The 14,391-nt window shown below is 54.5% G+C and overlaps 1 protein-coding gene across 1 annotated transcript in view; it reads left to right on the top strand.

The window, feature by feature from the left end:
- Slc45a4 (solute carrier family 45 member 4) overlaps positions 1–13,413 on the top strand; it is a 71,358-nt gene extending 57,945 nt beyond the window's left edge. The window contains exons 3-8 of the mRNA XM_076836001.2: positions 4,730–4,918; positions 6,524–6,703; positions 7,169–8,220; positions 8,933–9,032; positions 9,973–10,184; positions 12,583–13,413. Coding sequence (XP_076692116.2) covers positions 4,730–4,918; positions 6,524–6,703; positions 7,169–8,220; positions 8,933–9,032; positions 9,973–10,184; positions 12,583–12,948 — 2,099 coding nt within the window. The 3' untranslated portion in view covers positions 12,949–13,413. The remainder of the gene's footprint in view (positions 1–4,729; positions 4,919–6,523; positions 6,704–7,168; positions 8,221–8,932; positions 9,033–9,972; positions 10,185–12,582) is intronic.
- Positions 13,414–14,391: the final 978 nt, after the last annotated feature.

The raw sequence follows: 14,391 nt of genomic DNA, 5'->3' as shown, positions 1-14,391 counted from the left end.
GGTGCTGCTACTGGCCCTCGGGTGGCTGCACCCACGCAGAGCTGACAAGGGGTGTTGGGATCGTGGGTGCTGGCGGATTGTCTTTGTCAGGCCATTCATTGGACTGTCACCATGTCAGCAGGTCACTTCTCTGAGCCTTCCTCTCCTCACCAGAAAAGCAGGAACCGTAATATAAGCCTCAGTGGTGACTGTGAGAACACAATGACATGTGACCAGGCTCTGTAAATCCTGTCACAAGATCATCACCATCAGTAGGTCATGGAGAGCTGTCCCTGCCACCAGTCTCCCTTCTGGCCTGTGTCAGTGACTGCAGTTCACCCTACCTGCTGGCCACTTACCAGTTACCCTGAGTCGGAAGGTTAGGGCAGTGTGGCATGCAGAGAGAGCTGGCAGTTGCTGCATGACACAGTTTGGTTTGAGGGAACAGGACATGTTGGTTGCCTCTCTCTGCAGCTTGCAGTGTGACAAAGCAGGGCAGAAGGCAGATGGTCACGACACAGAGTCCATGAGGCCAATAATGGCTGCCAAGGATCAGGCAGCCAGAGGTCACAGAGAAGCACCTGCAGTAGCCCTCCCACAGGTAACGGGCGCAGATTATGGACAGGATGTAAAGAACGACTCCCCAAAGGCAGTAGAGTAACAGAGGGCCAGAACCTGGAAGAGGAGGGGCAATTGGAAGAAAGGAATGGCATGGGCTGACCGGTGTGTCTGTCTGTCTCTGTTCTCTCCAACTTGAACTGAAAATTCCTTAGTCGTGCCACGGGGTGGCGAAGACATGGCAGCTGCCAGCCCTCTTCCTGTCTCACAGAACCAAAGACCCAGGGAGGGACCAAGCCTCGCGTGTACACTGCTCGTGGCTCTGTTTGCTTCCTGAATGGCCTTTGCACATTCATAGCCAGATCTCAGGCTGCGTAGCTGCAGCTGGTAGAACTGCACGGAGTTCTGCCGTCTCACTCTGTGGGGAGAACAGAGCTCTGAAGTTTGAGTCCAGCTCGGTTAATTGTGTGTACAGCAGAAATATCGATAGTCCTGGAAGGAACATAACAAGAGTATGAAGTCTTCGTGACACACTATTCGCAATGTCTAGTGCACAATTCAGCATTTCTTTTTCCTTTTTTTTTTTTTTTGTGGTGCTGGAGATTGAACCCAGGGCCTTGTTCATGCAAGGCAAGCACTCTACCAACTGAGAGCTATGTCCCCAGCCCCACAGTATTTCTAGACACAAAGAAAAAGGACTAAAAAAATAAAAAAGAAATGTCCCTGTACTCTAGAGAAAAGGCAGCAGGGGAAACTGACCTCAGGGGGAGGACTCAGATTGGGATTGTCAGGAAGCCCGCGTGACTGGTTGTTACATGAAGGGAAACATGCTCATGACGTAGAGTTCTAGCACAGGAACAAGTGTAAGAGAGGGGAAACTGACAAACTCGAGAACCAAAAAATACAACATCCGAATTGAAAGTTAACCGGTAGGATTAAGAGCAGATTGGAGATGGCAGAGGAGACAGGAGACCTAAAGATTGCTCAGTAGAGATCATCCACAGCAAAGGACAGAGAATAAAGATCGTAAAGAGAGATGAAGAGAGCCTGAGGAAACGGGGACAGTATCAAAGAGTCAGTCTGTGTGATGTATGTATATAACCACGTATGATACGTCTATAATCGGAGTCGTAGAATAGAAGAAACAGAGAACAGATCATCACAACATTGTAAGAGTTGTAAATCTACAGATTCGTGAAGTCCAGCGAGCCCGAGCATGGTACGTGTCAAGCACCTCTTCCCTAGACTCATCAGAGCCACACTGCTGAGAAGCAGCAACAGCAGGAGGCTCTGGAGAGCAGCCTGGCGCACGATGAGCAGGGCACAGTCCCGAGGACCGCCACAGCCTCCTTGAATGACACAGTGGAGCTGGACCACTGGGAACCCTCCTCAGGGTTCTCCGTGAAGAGGGTCGGAGCCCCAACTCTGTATCCAGCAGAAATATTCAAGAATAAAAATGCAGTAGGAGATTTCAGAGTCCAAATCTGAAAAAAAACATCAGCAGATGCTTTTTAAGGAATGCCAAATAAACCAAAGAAGCGTCTTCAGGTACAAAGAAAAAGATCTTTCAAGAAGGAAGGAGTTGTCCTGCAAATGGTGAAATGTGTAGGTATATACGATCGTTTCTTCTGGATTCCTTTAGAATAGATACAACTAGTAAAAGCAAAAGCATATAGTGGGGTTTGTGTTATGTGTTATCATATTCACTAAATGGACTGTAAGTGTTTGATAGATAATATCTGTAGCGATCACTAAAAGTACCTACCACTGAAGGCTCTAGTATATTGGAATTTGCCTAGATATTCAGTTAATCAAAAGAAAATAGGAACAGAAAAGCAAAGAAACAAGGGGGGTCAGACAGAAAGCAAATAGCAAATGGCAGACCTAACTCCAACCTAATCATAATTACGTTAAGTGTAAGTAAACTGAATATGCCAACAAAGATGCATAGAAAAATAAGAGCCATTTATATACCATGTATTTAAAAAGTGCCTTGAGAGGGGGACTGGTGAAGACCCAGCTGGCAGAGGGGTGCCTCGGCGGGGTGGCTGTCACCTTCAGGTGAAGGGCCTCCAGACAGAGTGCAGCTGGGGAGCCGCCGGGTTGGCGGCAAACTGCAGCGTCTAACCTGGGGACTCCAGATTTTGAATCTCATAGCTTTTTATGTCAGGAAATAGTTTTACTTTGATCTTTTCAACTTGGTAAAATGTAACATCCATTCTTAACTGGAAGGCCACACAAAAATAGATGGCAGAATTTGCTAGTCCCTGTGCTAGAGCCATAGCTCTCGAGAAGGAGCTGAGACTGGGGTGCACCTATGAGCTCCTCCAAATAGCACAAGTGATGACAGACAGCTGGGCCCTGAAGAGCCCACACTGGAGCCCTGCCCCTGCCCCTGACCCTGGGCAGCCTCCTACCAGCCACACACACCTAGAAGTGTGGGGAGGAGCAGTGTGTTCCTCGGGCCCAGGCACAGCCCTGACTTGAGCAAGCTGTCCCTGATATGGGGGCAAGCGTGTGGGGCACACAGGCTCGGCAGGACTTCAAAGCCTGCTCTGTCAACCTGCTGGGAGAGAGCACCTGCCGGACTGCCTGTGTCCCCCTCTGAAGACTATGACCCCACAGCCCCACCCTCCATGGGCTCAGGTACCTGCTCCTGCCTCGTCCACAGGCCAGTTCCCCTGTCCACTCCTCTTCCCTTGGCTGAATGGTGTGGCCTCCCAACCCTGTCAGCCACCCTGAGCAGCACAATCATATGACATCTCTTCACGGCCGGCTTCTCATCCCATGTGGTGGCCTGGGGACTGGAGGCTGCCCAGGCCAGGCCCAGCACCAGGCCTGCTGCTGTTACCCAGGGGGACATGCAACAGGTCCCCCTCATGTCTGCTCATCTCCTGCAGCTGGACCAGCATCAAACAAATGCGTCTGCTGTAACTTGCACACTGATGTGCCAGGTGTGTGTGTGTCCAGGTTGATGGAGCCACAGGGTCCCTTATGTGGCACTTCAGTCTCACTGGGAAAGGTCTGATTTGTGGAAAACCTGGTCTCAGAAGGGACTTGGTAGCAGACCACACTGCAAGGCCTCGCAGTGGAGGGCACCCGAGGATCTGCACTAAGGGCTTGGCCAGCCACAGCCCAAGACAGGACCAGAGTTTGGTTAACAGGTCCCTGAGCAGCATGGCAGGGACAGAGTAGGAGTCTTAGAAAAGGAATGGAGGCTATTGGAGGCTGAGCAGAGAGGTGACTTCTGCACAGGGCAGACTGACGCTCCCTGGCCAGCATCTCTGTATGGTTTAGGTCAGCAAGCCTTTTTCTCTGTGGGTGTCATTTGGCTCCAGGCTGGGAGGGGAGGGGGCTGTAGGTGAGCTGTCACGGATCTCCAGGGAGCCACAGCCTGTCGGCAGTGCATATGGTGTCTCAGGTGTTCCAAAGTGCACCTTGTGCTCAGGGTGGGTGATGCTGCAGGCAGGGCAGGAAGTAGGTGTGGGGCCTCCTGAACAGGTGTCCCACCCCCCCCACCAGGAGTTTGAACAGTGACAGGTGAGTGCCTCATTTTGGCATGAACATGAGAGCCAATGGGGTGCTAGAGGGTACCCCAGCTCTTTGGAGGCCTGCACCAGGGGTGCAGGACCCATGGAGAGAAGTAGGGAGGTGCTGAGCACAGGGACACAATCTGGACTCAACACTTGTCATGAAGCTGTGACAGTCTGTGGGGGTGATGTGTTTCCCATTCTCTGAGTTTTTAGCCTCACTCTAAGTAGGTTTGGTCAAGAGCTATTTCAGAGAGAGGATTCCTAACATGAGCATCGTTAAGGGTGGTCGGGGTGGTGTGGCCAGTGGCAGCCCATGTGTCCCCCTCGTGTGCCTCTCAAGGAGAAGCCAGAGTCTGTGCCTACTGTGGTGCCACCTCTGGTGCCCCAAGGCCCTTCATCAGCCCTCTGGCACTTGGCAGCACCAGCAGCTTGGAGCGTCTGCCCAGGCCATGCTGCCCCAGCACCTGCAGCACGCACAGCCAGACCACACAGCTGCGCCCAGTGTGTGCTGCCCTGGTACTGTATGCAGCAGGTGGGGTCCTGCAGGCCTGGTCACCCACACCAAGGCTCCTGGCTTGCCTGGACTCCCTCAGGAGGAGGTATGCCCTAGGAACCTTGCACGGGGGCACACGCCCGCCTCACACCACATGTTCCCCCAGGGCTCCCGGAGCAGTACTACAGTCTCACCTGGTTCCTGAGCCCTGTCCTCGGCCTGCTCTTCACGCCGCTCATCGGTTCTGCCAGTGACCGCTGCACCCTGAGCTGGGGCCGCCGCCGGCCCTTCATCCTGGCACTCTGCGTGGGCGTCCTCGTGGGCGTGGCGCTGTTCCTCAACGGCTCTGCCATAGGTGAGTGCTGCTGCTCACCCTGTGCAGTAACCCGGACTTCACTCTGGCCCCCTGGCGGTGGCCAGGCCCAGGCGGCTGCTGGAGCCGCCTTGTGGGAAAGCTGAAGGAACCTGCTCACAGGGAAAGGCTTCCTGCCCACCGACCGTTTGTTTTTTCATGCATATCTGACACCACGTCCTGTTTCCAGCTTATTTCAGTAATTATCTCTTCTCTTTTTGTTCTCCTTTTCTCAGAGTTGGTGTTGAAAGCGTCCAGAGGCAGGTCTGATACTTGTTTTTTGTTTCAGGCTCTCACGTGCTGTTTTTACTGGTGGTGGTTTTGTTTTTAATCAAAGCAACTATGTGTGGGAAAGTGTGTTTGCCTTGAGGGCATTTGTCAAATGGGGTAGTGGCTCCCTGCACATCCTGAGGTGGAGGTGCCTGTGCACGCCCAAGGAGAGAGGGCCTCACCTGAGGTCAGGTTCGGGGCCAGGAACCTTGGTGCAGGAGGGCTGCTGACTCAATGGGCCTGCTGCAGGTGGGGCTGTGGGCTTGGTCCTGCCCACCTCCTGAGCCTAGTGTCCTCCAGCCAGCCCAGGCCCTGTACAGATGCCCTGGGGCCGCTTGCCTCCCATGCCTGCTGCTGGCTCTGGGCTTAGCCTCCTCTTTCCCATGAGCAGGGAGGTCCTCCGATAGCAGGGTGGCTTTCCTGGGCCATGTCTGGGGTACAGCCCCATCACATATAGCCAAACACAGCCAGCCCAGAAGCTCCAGCCCTCAACCTGGGTGCTGTCTCTGTTTGCAGTCTGAGGCCAGTGGGGTGCTTCCTGGCAGAAACCCCGTTTTCTGTGCCTCCTATGAACCAATTTGTCCAGATTTGGCCGAACAGTGCTGTGGGGCCAGTCCTGGGCCCCAGGCTTCAATCCCACCCCATGCCCTCTGACCCTCATACAGGAGGGTGTGTGCTTTTTTCATGGGAACACGAGGCCCAGTTTGGCTGGTCAGGCATCGGGGACAGGAGGGCAGTTTGATCTCTGGGTCAGGGTAGACTCCTGAGGAGCTTCCTGCAGGCTCACGCTGTCTCCATAGGACTGGGACCAGGGTGGTTGGCCACTCGGGTCCCTCTTGGCTGCACCCTCCAGGGCCAGGCTGGTACAGGCAGGAGGCAGAAAGCCCGAGGGGCCCTCTCAGAGGTCTTCTAGCCCGTGGGCTGGCCCTGGGGGCTGGCCTTCTGGGGCCACAGGCGGCCTGGGGACTGGCCTTCGGCATCAGTTCTTGTTGAGAAGGGCAAGGAGATGCTTTTCTCACAGAAGGCGAAATGGCAGTGCTTAGCTGGCACTAGCTGGCACCCCCAGAAGGAGGCCACCCCTAGCAATGGTACAGTAAGCCCGGCCTGCTCCCCTTCCTGCTCACAGCACAGGGCCAGGAGCCTTTTGGAAGAATCTCCCCACACGCCACACAGCGGGAAGAAGCAGCTCGTTTCTTTCCCAAGGGTCTGCCAAAGAACGAGGCTCTTGCTCTGGAGAGGTCCCACTGTGCCGGCCGCCTCCCTGCAGGGGACTGCTAGCTCCCCGGTCCAACGAGGCAGGTATTGCAATCTGATCACCCCCTCCCATTCTCTGTCCAGGTCTGGCCCTTGGTGATGTCCCCACCCGGCAGCCCATCGGCATCGTTCTCACAGTGCTGGGAGTGGTAGTCCTGGATTTCAGCGCTGATGCGACCGAAGGGCCCATCCGCGCCTACCTGCTGGATGTGGTGGACAGCGAGGAACAGGACATGGCCCTCAACATCCATGCCTTCTCTGCTGGTAACGCCTTGCCTGGGGCAGACCAGCCTCCCTCAGTCATCTGCCAGGGTTCCAGGAGGGGGTGGGCCTCTGCTGCCCTGTGTGCAGCCCTAGCAGGATGAAGAGGCAGGAATGGGGACAGAGTGTCCGGCCAGTCCTGCCTGGGGTGACGTGCTCACAGGGCAGATGGGCAGGCCCCATCCTGATCTCTGCCCTCTGCCAGGCAGTTCCACACGCATCCAGTAGAGGATCCTGAACCTATGGCCATGTCAGATCTGGAAGTAGTTTGCATTTAGTTAATTAGGCAGGGATTTGGGAGACCCTAGTCCTCAGTTCCACAGTCAGGGTCCCCTGTTTTGTCCCCTCCCTCCCGGCCCCCACTGCCATCTCGTGCTCCTTCCCAGCCCCTGTGTCCTGACTCACTCAGGGTGGGCCTGGGGATGGGGGCCGCAGTGGTCACTGGCTCACCCCTGCTCTCCCCACCAGGCCTCGGCGGGGCCATTGGCTATGTGCTGGGCGGGCTGGACTGGACGCAGACCTTCCTGGGCAGCTGGTTCCGGACACAGAACCAGGTGCTTTTCTTCTTCGCTGCCATCGTCTTCACGGTGTCAGTGGCCCTGCATGTCTTCAGTATCGAGGAGGAGCAGTACTGCCCGCAGCAGGACCGCAGCTCGGAGGAGGCCGCCCTGCCCAGCACCAGGCTCAGTGGCGCCCTGGCCCCCACCCCTGGCCTTGCACAAGACGGCAGCCCCCTGTTCCCAGACGAGGTGCAGTCGGAGCATGAGCTCCCCCTGGACTACCTGGACGTGGACCTGGTGCGCAGTAAGAGCGACTCTGTGTTGCACGTGCCGGATGCTGCGCTGGACATGGAGCCTGAGCTGCTCTTCCTGCACGACATCGAGCCCTCCATCTTCCATGACACCTCCTGCCCCAACACCCCCCGGAGCACCAGCCAGGAGCTACTGAAGGCCACACTGCCCCGCCTGTCCACGTTCCTCAGGGAAACGGCCAAGGAGGACGAGACCTTGCTTGATAATCACTTGAATGAAGCTAAAGTCCCAAACGGAAGCGGCTCTCCGCCCAGGGACCCCCTTGGCTACGTGAGGGTGGGCATGAAGCCCTCGGCCACATCTGGCTCCATGCGGCGGCGACGGCATGCATTCCGTAGGCAGGCCTCCAGCACCTTCTCCTACTACGGCAAGGTCGGGTCCCACTGCTACCGCTACCGGCGGGCCAACGCCGTGGTGCTCATCAAGCCGTCCCGCAGCATGAGCGACCTGTACGACCTGCAGCAGAGGCAGCGGCAGCGCTGTCGGCACCGGAACCAGAGCGGGGCCACCACCTCCAGCGGGGACACAGAGAGCGAGGAGGGCGAGAGTGAGACCACCGTGCGCCTGCTGTGGCTATCCATGCTCAAGATGCCCAAGGAGCTGAAGCGGCTGTGCCTCTGCCACCTGCTCACCTGGTTCTCTGTCATCGCTGAAGCCGTCTTCTACACCGACTTCATGGGCCAGGTCATCTTCAAAGGGGACCCCAAGGTGAGCACCTGGGCAGGCGGCTAGGAGCGTAGGGTGGTGGGGAGGAAGTGTGGCACGCTGAGAATGAAAATAGGGCCTCTGCCAAGCCTGCCCTCACTGCCCCGTCCACGTGGACCAAGCGCTGTGCAAGCCTGAAGCAGGTCACCATGGGGCCCCAGGAGCCGTCATGCCCCCCAGGCACTCCACCAGGAAGAGGCACTTTGAGAAGCCCAAGTGAGGCTGTCTTCAGCTGTCTGCTGCCCTGTGCCAAGCTCACCCAACCTGGCAGTTCAGGTGACCATCTGGCGTCACTCATGCCAGCTGTGCTGGCGGTTCTTCCAGCCCCTGTGGTATCAGCGGGGCACACCCTGTGACGTGTTTGCTACCTGGTCAGGAGGGCCTCAGTAGTCAACACACACCAGGCCCACATGTCCACTCCTCTTCAGGTCTAACCTGGGGCTTAAAGAGGGCAGGGTCACCCCTGGGTTTCTGAGCTTCAGAGTCAGATGTGGCAAGGAGTGACCCGAAACCACTGACCCACTGAAGACTGGACCAGGGAGGGCCCCCTTCTTGCTTGGAGCGCTTCTTACCTCCTGTGGACCAGGGAGGGCCCTTCCTTGCTGGAGTGTTTCTCACCTCCTGAAATACAGTCAGCCACAGTTGAAATGCAGAATCACCCCTTTGTCCTGAGCACGCAGCATATACCCTGCTTACCCAGTCTCCTTCTGAACAGGACGCCTCCAACTCAACTGCCTGGCACGCCTACAACGCTGGTGTGAAGATGGGCTGCTGGGGCTTGGTCATTTACGCTGCTACCGGTGCTATTTGCTCAGGTAAGAATGTCCAGCTCAGGTAAGCTGTAGCCCTAGAGAGTTCTCAGCAGTCAGATGAGGGGATCCCGTACCTCATAAGGCTGAAGTGTCCGTGGGACCCTGACTTCTGTCTGGGCAGATGAGAAGCTGTGGGAATAGCTGCTGTCGGCTGTGCTAGGAAGGGGTGTCTCTGAGAGCCCGTGGAGGCTGTCTGTGCTGTCCCACAATGCTGTCCATATGGACGGTACCTCTGTCTAGGCTGCCCTGGGTCCTGCCAGTTCCTGCCCAGGGCTCAGCAGGAGGAGCAGGGTCCAGGCTTTCATGGGCATGAGGCCTCTACCTGCAGGCACAGCTTTATCCTGATGGACAGGGTGGGGTGACAGGCACCCACCCCAGGAGCAGCATGTCCAGCTCAACCTCTGGGACTAGACATGATCATGGTCAGGGTCCCCCTGCCTACCCACACTGTCTAAACCCTGGGGAGGAGGCCAGCTTTACACCAGCCTCGAGTGGACTTGGGTGGCTAAGGTAAATGCCACGAGGTCAGCCAGGCACTGGAGCAGCTGTGACTCAGCTCTGGTAGAGGAATTCTCAGGAGCTTGGGAGGCACCTCCTGGAGGAGGTGTCATCTAAGCCACCAGGTCAGGATGGGTGGTGCAAGGCAAGGTCCTGAGACGACGACGACCTGGGGTGCCCCCATCAGGAGAACAAAGTAGTGCTGGGTCAGGCGAGAGAGAGTGTTCTGGCAGGTCAGGGAGGCCCAGAGCTGTAGGAAGGGCCAGCTGCTGGCCTTGCAGAGGTGCCAGAGCCACGGGGGGCCAGGCGGATCCAAGGCTGCAGATGCATTCAAGAGCAGGCAGTACCTGTACCCCAGACCCCATTTCTGCTGGAGGAAGCCATGTTGGATGAGACAGGACAGCAGCCATGAGCTCATCCCTGTCCCTGTGGTCCCTCTCTGCAGCCTTGCTACAGAAGTACCTGGACAACTACGACCTGAGCATCAAGGTCATCTACGTGCTGGGGACACTGGGCTTCTCTGCAGGCACAGCTGTGATGGCCATGTTCCCCAATGTCTATGTGGCCATGGTCACCATCAGCACCATGGGCATTGTCTCCATGAGCATCTCCTATTGCCCCTATGCCCTGCTGGGACACTACCATGAAGTCAAGGAGGTATGTCCATCCCCAGGGTGCTGGGGTAGGGGTGGCAAAAAGGAGGCCTAGGGAGCCACACTCCAGCCAGGGACATCCCCATCCCAGACTGTGCTGTCCATCTGCACTCCCAGAAGCCTTCAGCTGCTGTCTGCCCTGGTCAGTCTCTGGCCACAGGACCCCTCCAGCACTGTAGGCCAGTCCTGCCAAGAGGCTTCTGGAAGTGCTCCCTGGAGGGTCACTCCCTGCCCTGCTCGAAAGACCCATTAAGCATAGTCATCTGCCCTAGTACAGAGTTCATCATACACCTGGGCATGGGTGTGGACCATGACTGTCCAGCACTGTACACCTCTGAGGGGAAAGGAGGTGCTCGTTTCTCCTACCTGAGCCTCAGCTGTGCTTACTCGCAGTCTCTTGTACAGTGGTCCAAGCAAAATGGATTTACTGAGTAGCTGCATAGATGCATCTAATCCAAGCCAGAATCCCTGGCCTCCTTGCCCTCACTCTGAAGGTGACCGTGATCCTGACCTCTAGCACTGTCCTCTCCCATCTGGCCTCTTTCTTTCACCTCCTTCTTGTGACAAGTGCATTGCCAGCAGCTCTGCATGCGTGCTCTTAATCCCTGTGCCCTGATGGGCTCTGATACGCCCCCTTATTGGCACTTGGGTTCTTCCGGTTTGGAGCTGTTTGAGATACTGCAGTAGTGAGCACCCCTCCCTATGCCTTCATGGTCTTCCATGCCCCATCTGATCCTGTGGCTGGCTTGAGGTGGGGGACGGAGACAGCCGTGTGTCCTCCCGCAGGTGGCTGGGTGCTGGCCAGTCATCTTCCTCTCCTGGGACAGGTGCGTGCTGGCTTGAGTGAAGCGACTCTGGCTCTTCAGAAGTGTCTTGGCTTCTCCTAATCATTTGTTTTTCTTCCACTCTGAGCTTTTGAGTACACCTTTACCCATATGCATCCTCCTGGGAATGATTGATAACGCGGCAGAGCCAAGCCCTCCTGGGCACAAATATGTGTTATTCTGTTATGAATTCTCATGATTTTCTGCATACAAAACCACATTAGCTGTGTGTATGAGTTTTAGTTCTTCCTTTCTAACCTTGGTATGTTTTCTTTCTTTTCCTTGCCTTCTGGTCACGACTAGTACCTCCAACGTGAGGCTGGGTGCAAGTGCCGTCGTTGTTTTCTTGTTCAAACTCTAGCCAGGAGTGCTGACATCTCACTACAGAAGTCAGGGTTTTCTGGAAATTCATTCATTGCAACTGAAATTTCCAATATATTTACATTAAATTGTTCAGAGTATTTCCTTACAATGTAATGCAGTAGCATTGTTATCATTTTTTATATTGTCTGGGAATCAGTGGAGTCTGTTTCCAGGAGCTTTTCGGACCCTCGGTCCTCTGTGGTACGTTCACTTTGTATCTGTTTCTGCTCTTTACAGGTCTTTTGCTTTCTGTTATTTTTTTTTTTTATTTAATTTGCTATCTTCTAATTTCTTTCTTTGATTTTAGCTGAGTATTTGCACTTAAAGGTACTAATTTCCCTCTACTCACAGCTTGAGCTGCACTCTGAGAAGTTGTAATTCATTGAGTTTCAATCACTTAAAAGATTTTCTAATTTTTGTGATGATTTCTGTTTTGAACCATGAATTATTTAGAAGTATATTGATGAATTTCTGACATATGGTGGATTTTCCAGTTTCTAGTGTAATTCCTCAAAGTCAGAAGACAATCTTACATGACTTCAGCCCCTAAAATTAATTGAGCCCCCCCTTGTGGCCCAGTGTGTCACCAATGTTTATAAACATTCTTTATGCTCTTGGAAAGAAAGTGTGTGCTGTGCTTAGTGCCCTGAGTGTGTTGAGCTCTTCTGTTCCCTTCCATCCTGTGTCCACTAACTCTGTGAAAGGTACGTTGGAACCTCCCTCTGTAGTCATGGTACACACACATCAAGGTTGCTTTGCCTTCCATCAGAAGATGTGGTCACTTAGTGTGACCACAAGTGTCTATGCACCAGGGTTCACTTGTATCTTAGGAAACAGATGAAGCCCCATGTTCTGTTAGTATGATCTACGTGTCAGTGCATTCAGAATGCGTGGGAAGTATTGGCATGGACTCAGAGCCCCTGCCCTCCAGCCCTCACTGGAGACCACCTGGGTGGGCAGAGTCAGCCCTGCTGCCCTTCCTTGGGACTAGAGGCCGGGACCCAGGGAGCCTGTATTCTGATGGATGGGGCTGACAAAGCTGCTTCCTCACCTCTCCCCTCCAGGGAGCAAGAACATCCCCCGTCTTGAGCAGCTGCCTGGAAGCTGAGAGGAAGGCAGGGCTCTGTGCAGACCCCTCAGCAGGGTCCCACCTCTGAAACCCCGGCAGGTCTCCCTTCCCCAGAACCCCTCACTCTGAATTCTCTTCTCTTCTAGTACGTTCACCACAGTCCTGGGAACTCGAAGCGTGGGTTTGGCATCGACTGCGCCATCCTCTCCTGCCAGGTCTACATCTCCCAGATCCTGGTGGCATCCGCCCTCGGGGGTGTGGTTGATGCCGTGGGAACTGTGCGTGTCATCCCAATGGTGGCCTCTGTGGGCTCTTTCCTGGGCTTCCTGACGGCCACGTTCCTGGTGATCTATCCTGAGGTGTCAGAGGAGGCCAAGGATGAGCAGAAAGTTCTGTCCTCCCAGCCTGCCCTGGAAGGTGAAGGCCACGGGGGCAGTGAGAAGCCCACTGTGCTGAAGCTGTCGCGGAAGGAGGGCCTGCAGGGGCTGGTGGAGACCGAGTCTATGGTCTGAGCACTCCATTGGCATATTCCGTGCGGGAGACTGTGGGCAGGGACTGCTGGGCCCTGTCCTCACTGGGGCTTCCAGGCCAGTGCAAGCAGAGGTCCTTCTCAGAACAGTCGAAATTCCGTAGTTGTAGGGGTAGGTTTGAGCTCTTTAGGCAAAGATATCACACTAATTACTTTTTCCACAATTAAAAAAAAAAAATCATTTGAAATCTTTTTTTTTTAATTGAAAAAGATCTTTTAATTTCAGCTCTTTTATTCTGCAGGTATATTATTCTGCATGTTTTTAAATTGTAAAACAATATAGCCAATAAGCAATTTAGAAGAAAAGATATTGCATTTCTAAAATTATAATTGAAAATGCAGAAACTCTGACGTCCTTGACATATCTTGTCATACTATGTCAGAAAATCACAGTGCAGCTGGTGACGGGGGACGTACACCAGACGTCCCTCACTGGCGCTCAGGTGTGGATGTCCATCGGGTCTTGTCACATTTTGTTGGTGCTCCAGCTGTTGGAGAGTATTTTTCTTTATGATCATTTTTAAAAGTTTATTTTTCTCCTTCACAACTGTGGTTTTCTTAGAAGAACAGCGTCTCATCTCGTCCTCAGAGAGTCTGACGAATCGTGCCTGGGGTGAGCCTGGGCTGGGACAACTGCCTGCTCTGGCAGCCACACACCCGAGCTGGGAGGCCCAATGGTGGCTGCTGGCAGAGCGGCCATGTCAGATCAGCTGGCACCTGTGTGTGTCCGCGTCCAGACCCCGGCATGCCCTCCCAGGCCCGCCACCTGCAGGCTGCTCCCATCGTCAGTCCCAGGGCCCTCTGTCCCCTCTGTCATGTGCTGGGAGCCCTGGCCAGACTACCTCGAGTGTGTAGGTGGTGGCCTTGGCCCACCTGCTGTCGGACTCCCTGCTGGAGCTCATCTGAACTCTCGCAGCTTCTTTGCTGCTCACCCGCTCGTCACGGGACGCTCATCACAGGACATGGAACCCGTGTAGAGAGAAACAAGTGTCTCTTCCTGGGTCAGCGAGTGTCTTTCTCAAGGCCCCCGGCTCAGCGTGGTCTTCCTGGTTTCAGCGAATCAGCAAAACTCAGGCTGTGGGGAAGAACAGTCACCAAATGCTGCGGTGGTTGGAGTGTTTTCAACCACAATCTCTATGAAAAACTCAGCCGTGTCCACTTGTTTGAAACGGTCGGTCTGAGCTCACTGAGGTCAGGAGGAGGAGGGCAGCCCCGCAGTCACCCAGACGGAGCCAGACCTTGTAATGCTCGTGTTGCCACGAGTTGTTTTTTAAATAAAGTACTTTAAAATGCATGAGAATCATGCTGCAATATGATCATTCTAAAGGATATATATATACATATATTTATACATATATATATATATTTCAAGATGAAGCTAAGCAGTTTTTAAATAAATTACTTGAATTTTCTGTGTACTTAAGGA

This window comes from Callospermophilus lateralis, chromosome 16 (assembly GCF_048772815.1).
Source record: "Callospermophilus lateralis isolate mCalLat2 chromosome 16, mCalLat2.hap1, whole genome shotgun sequence".
In the NCBI taxonomy this organism is placed as follows: domain Eukaryota; kingdom Metazoa; phylum Chordata; class Mammalia; order Rodentia; family Sciuridae; genus Callospermophilus; species Callospermophilus lateralis.
This window is presented reverse-complemented; position numbering and strand designations above follow the sequence as displayed.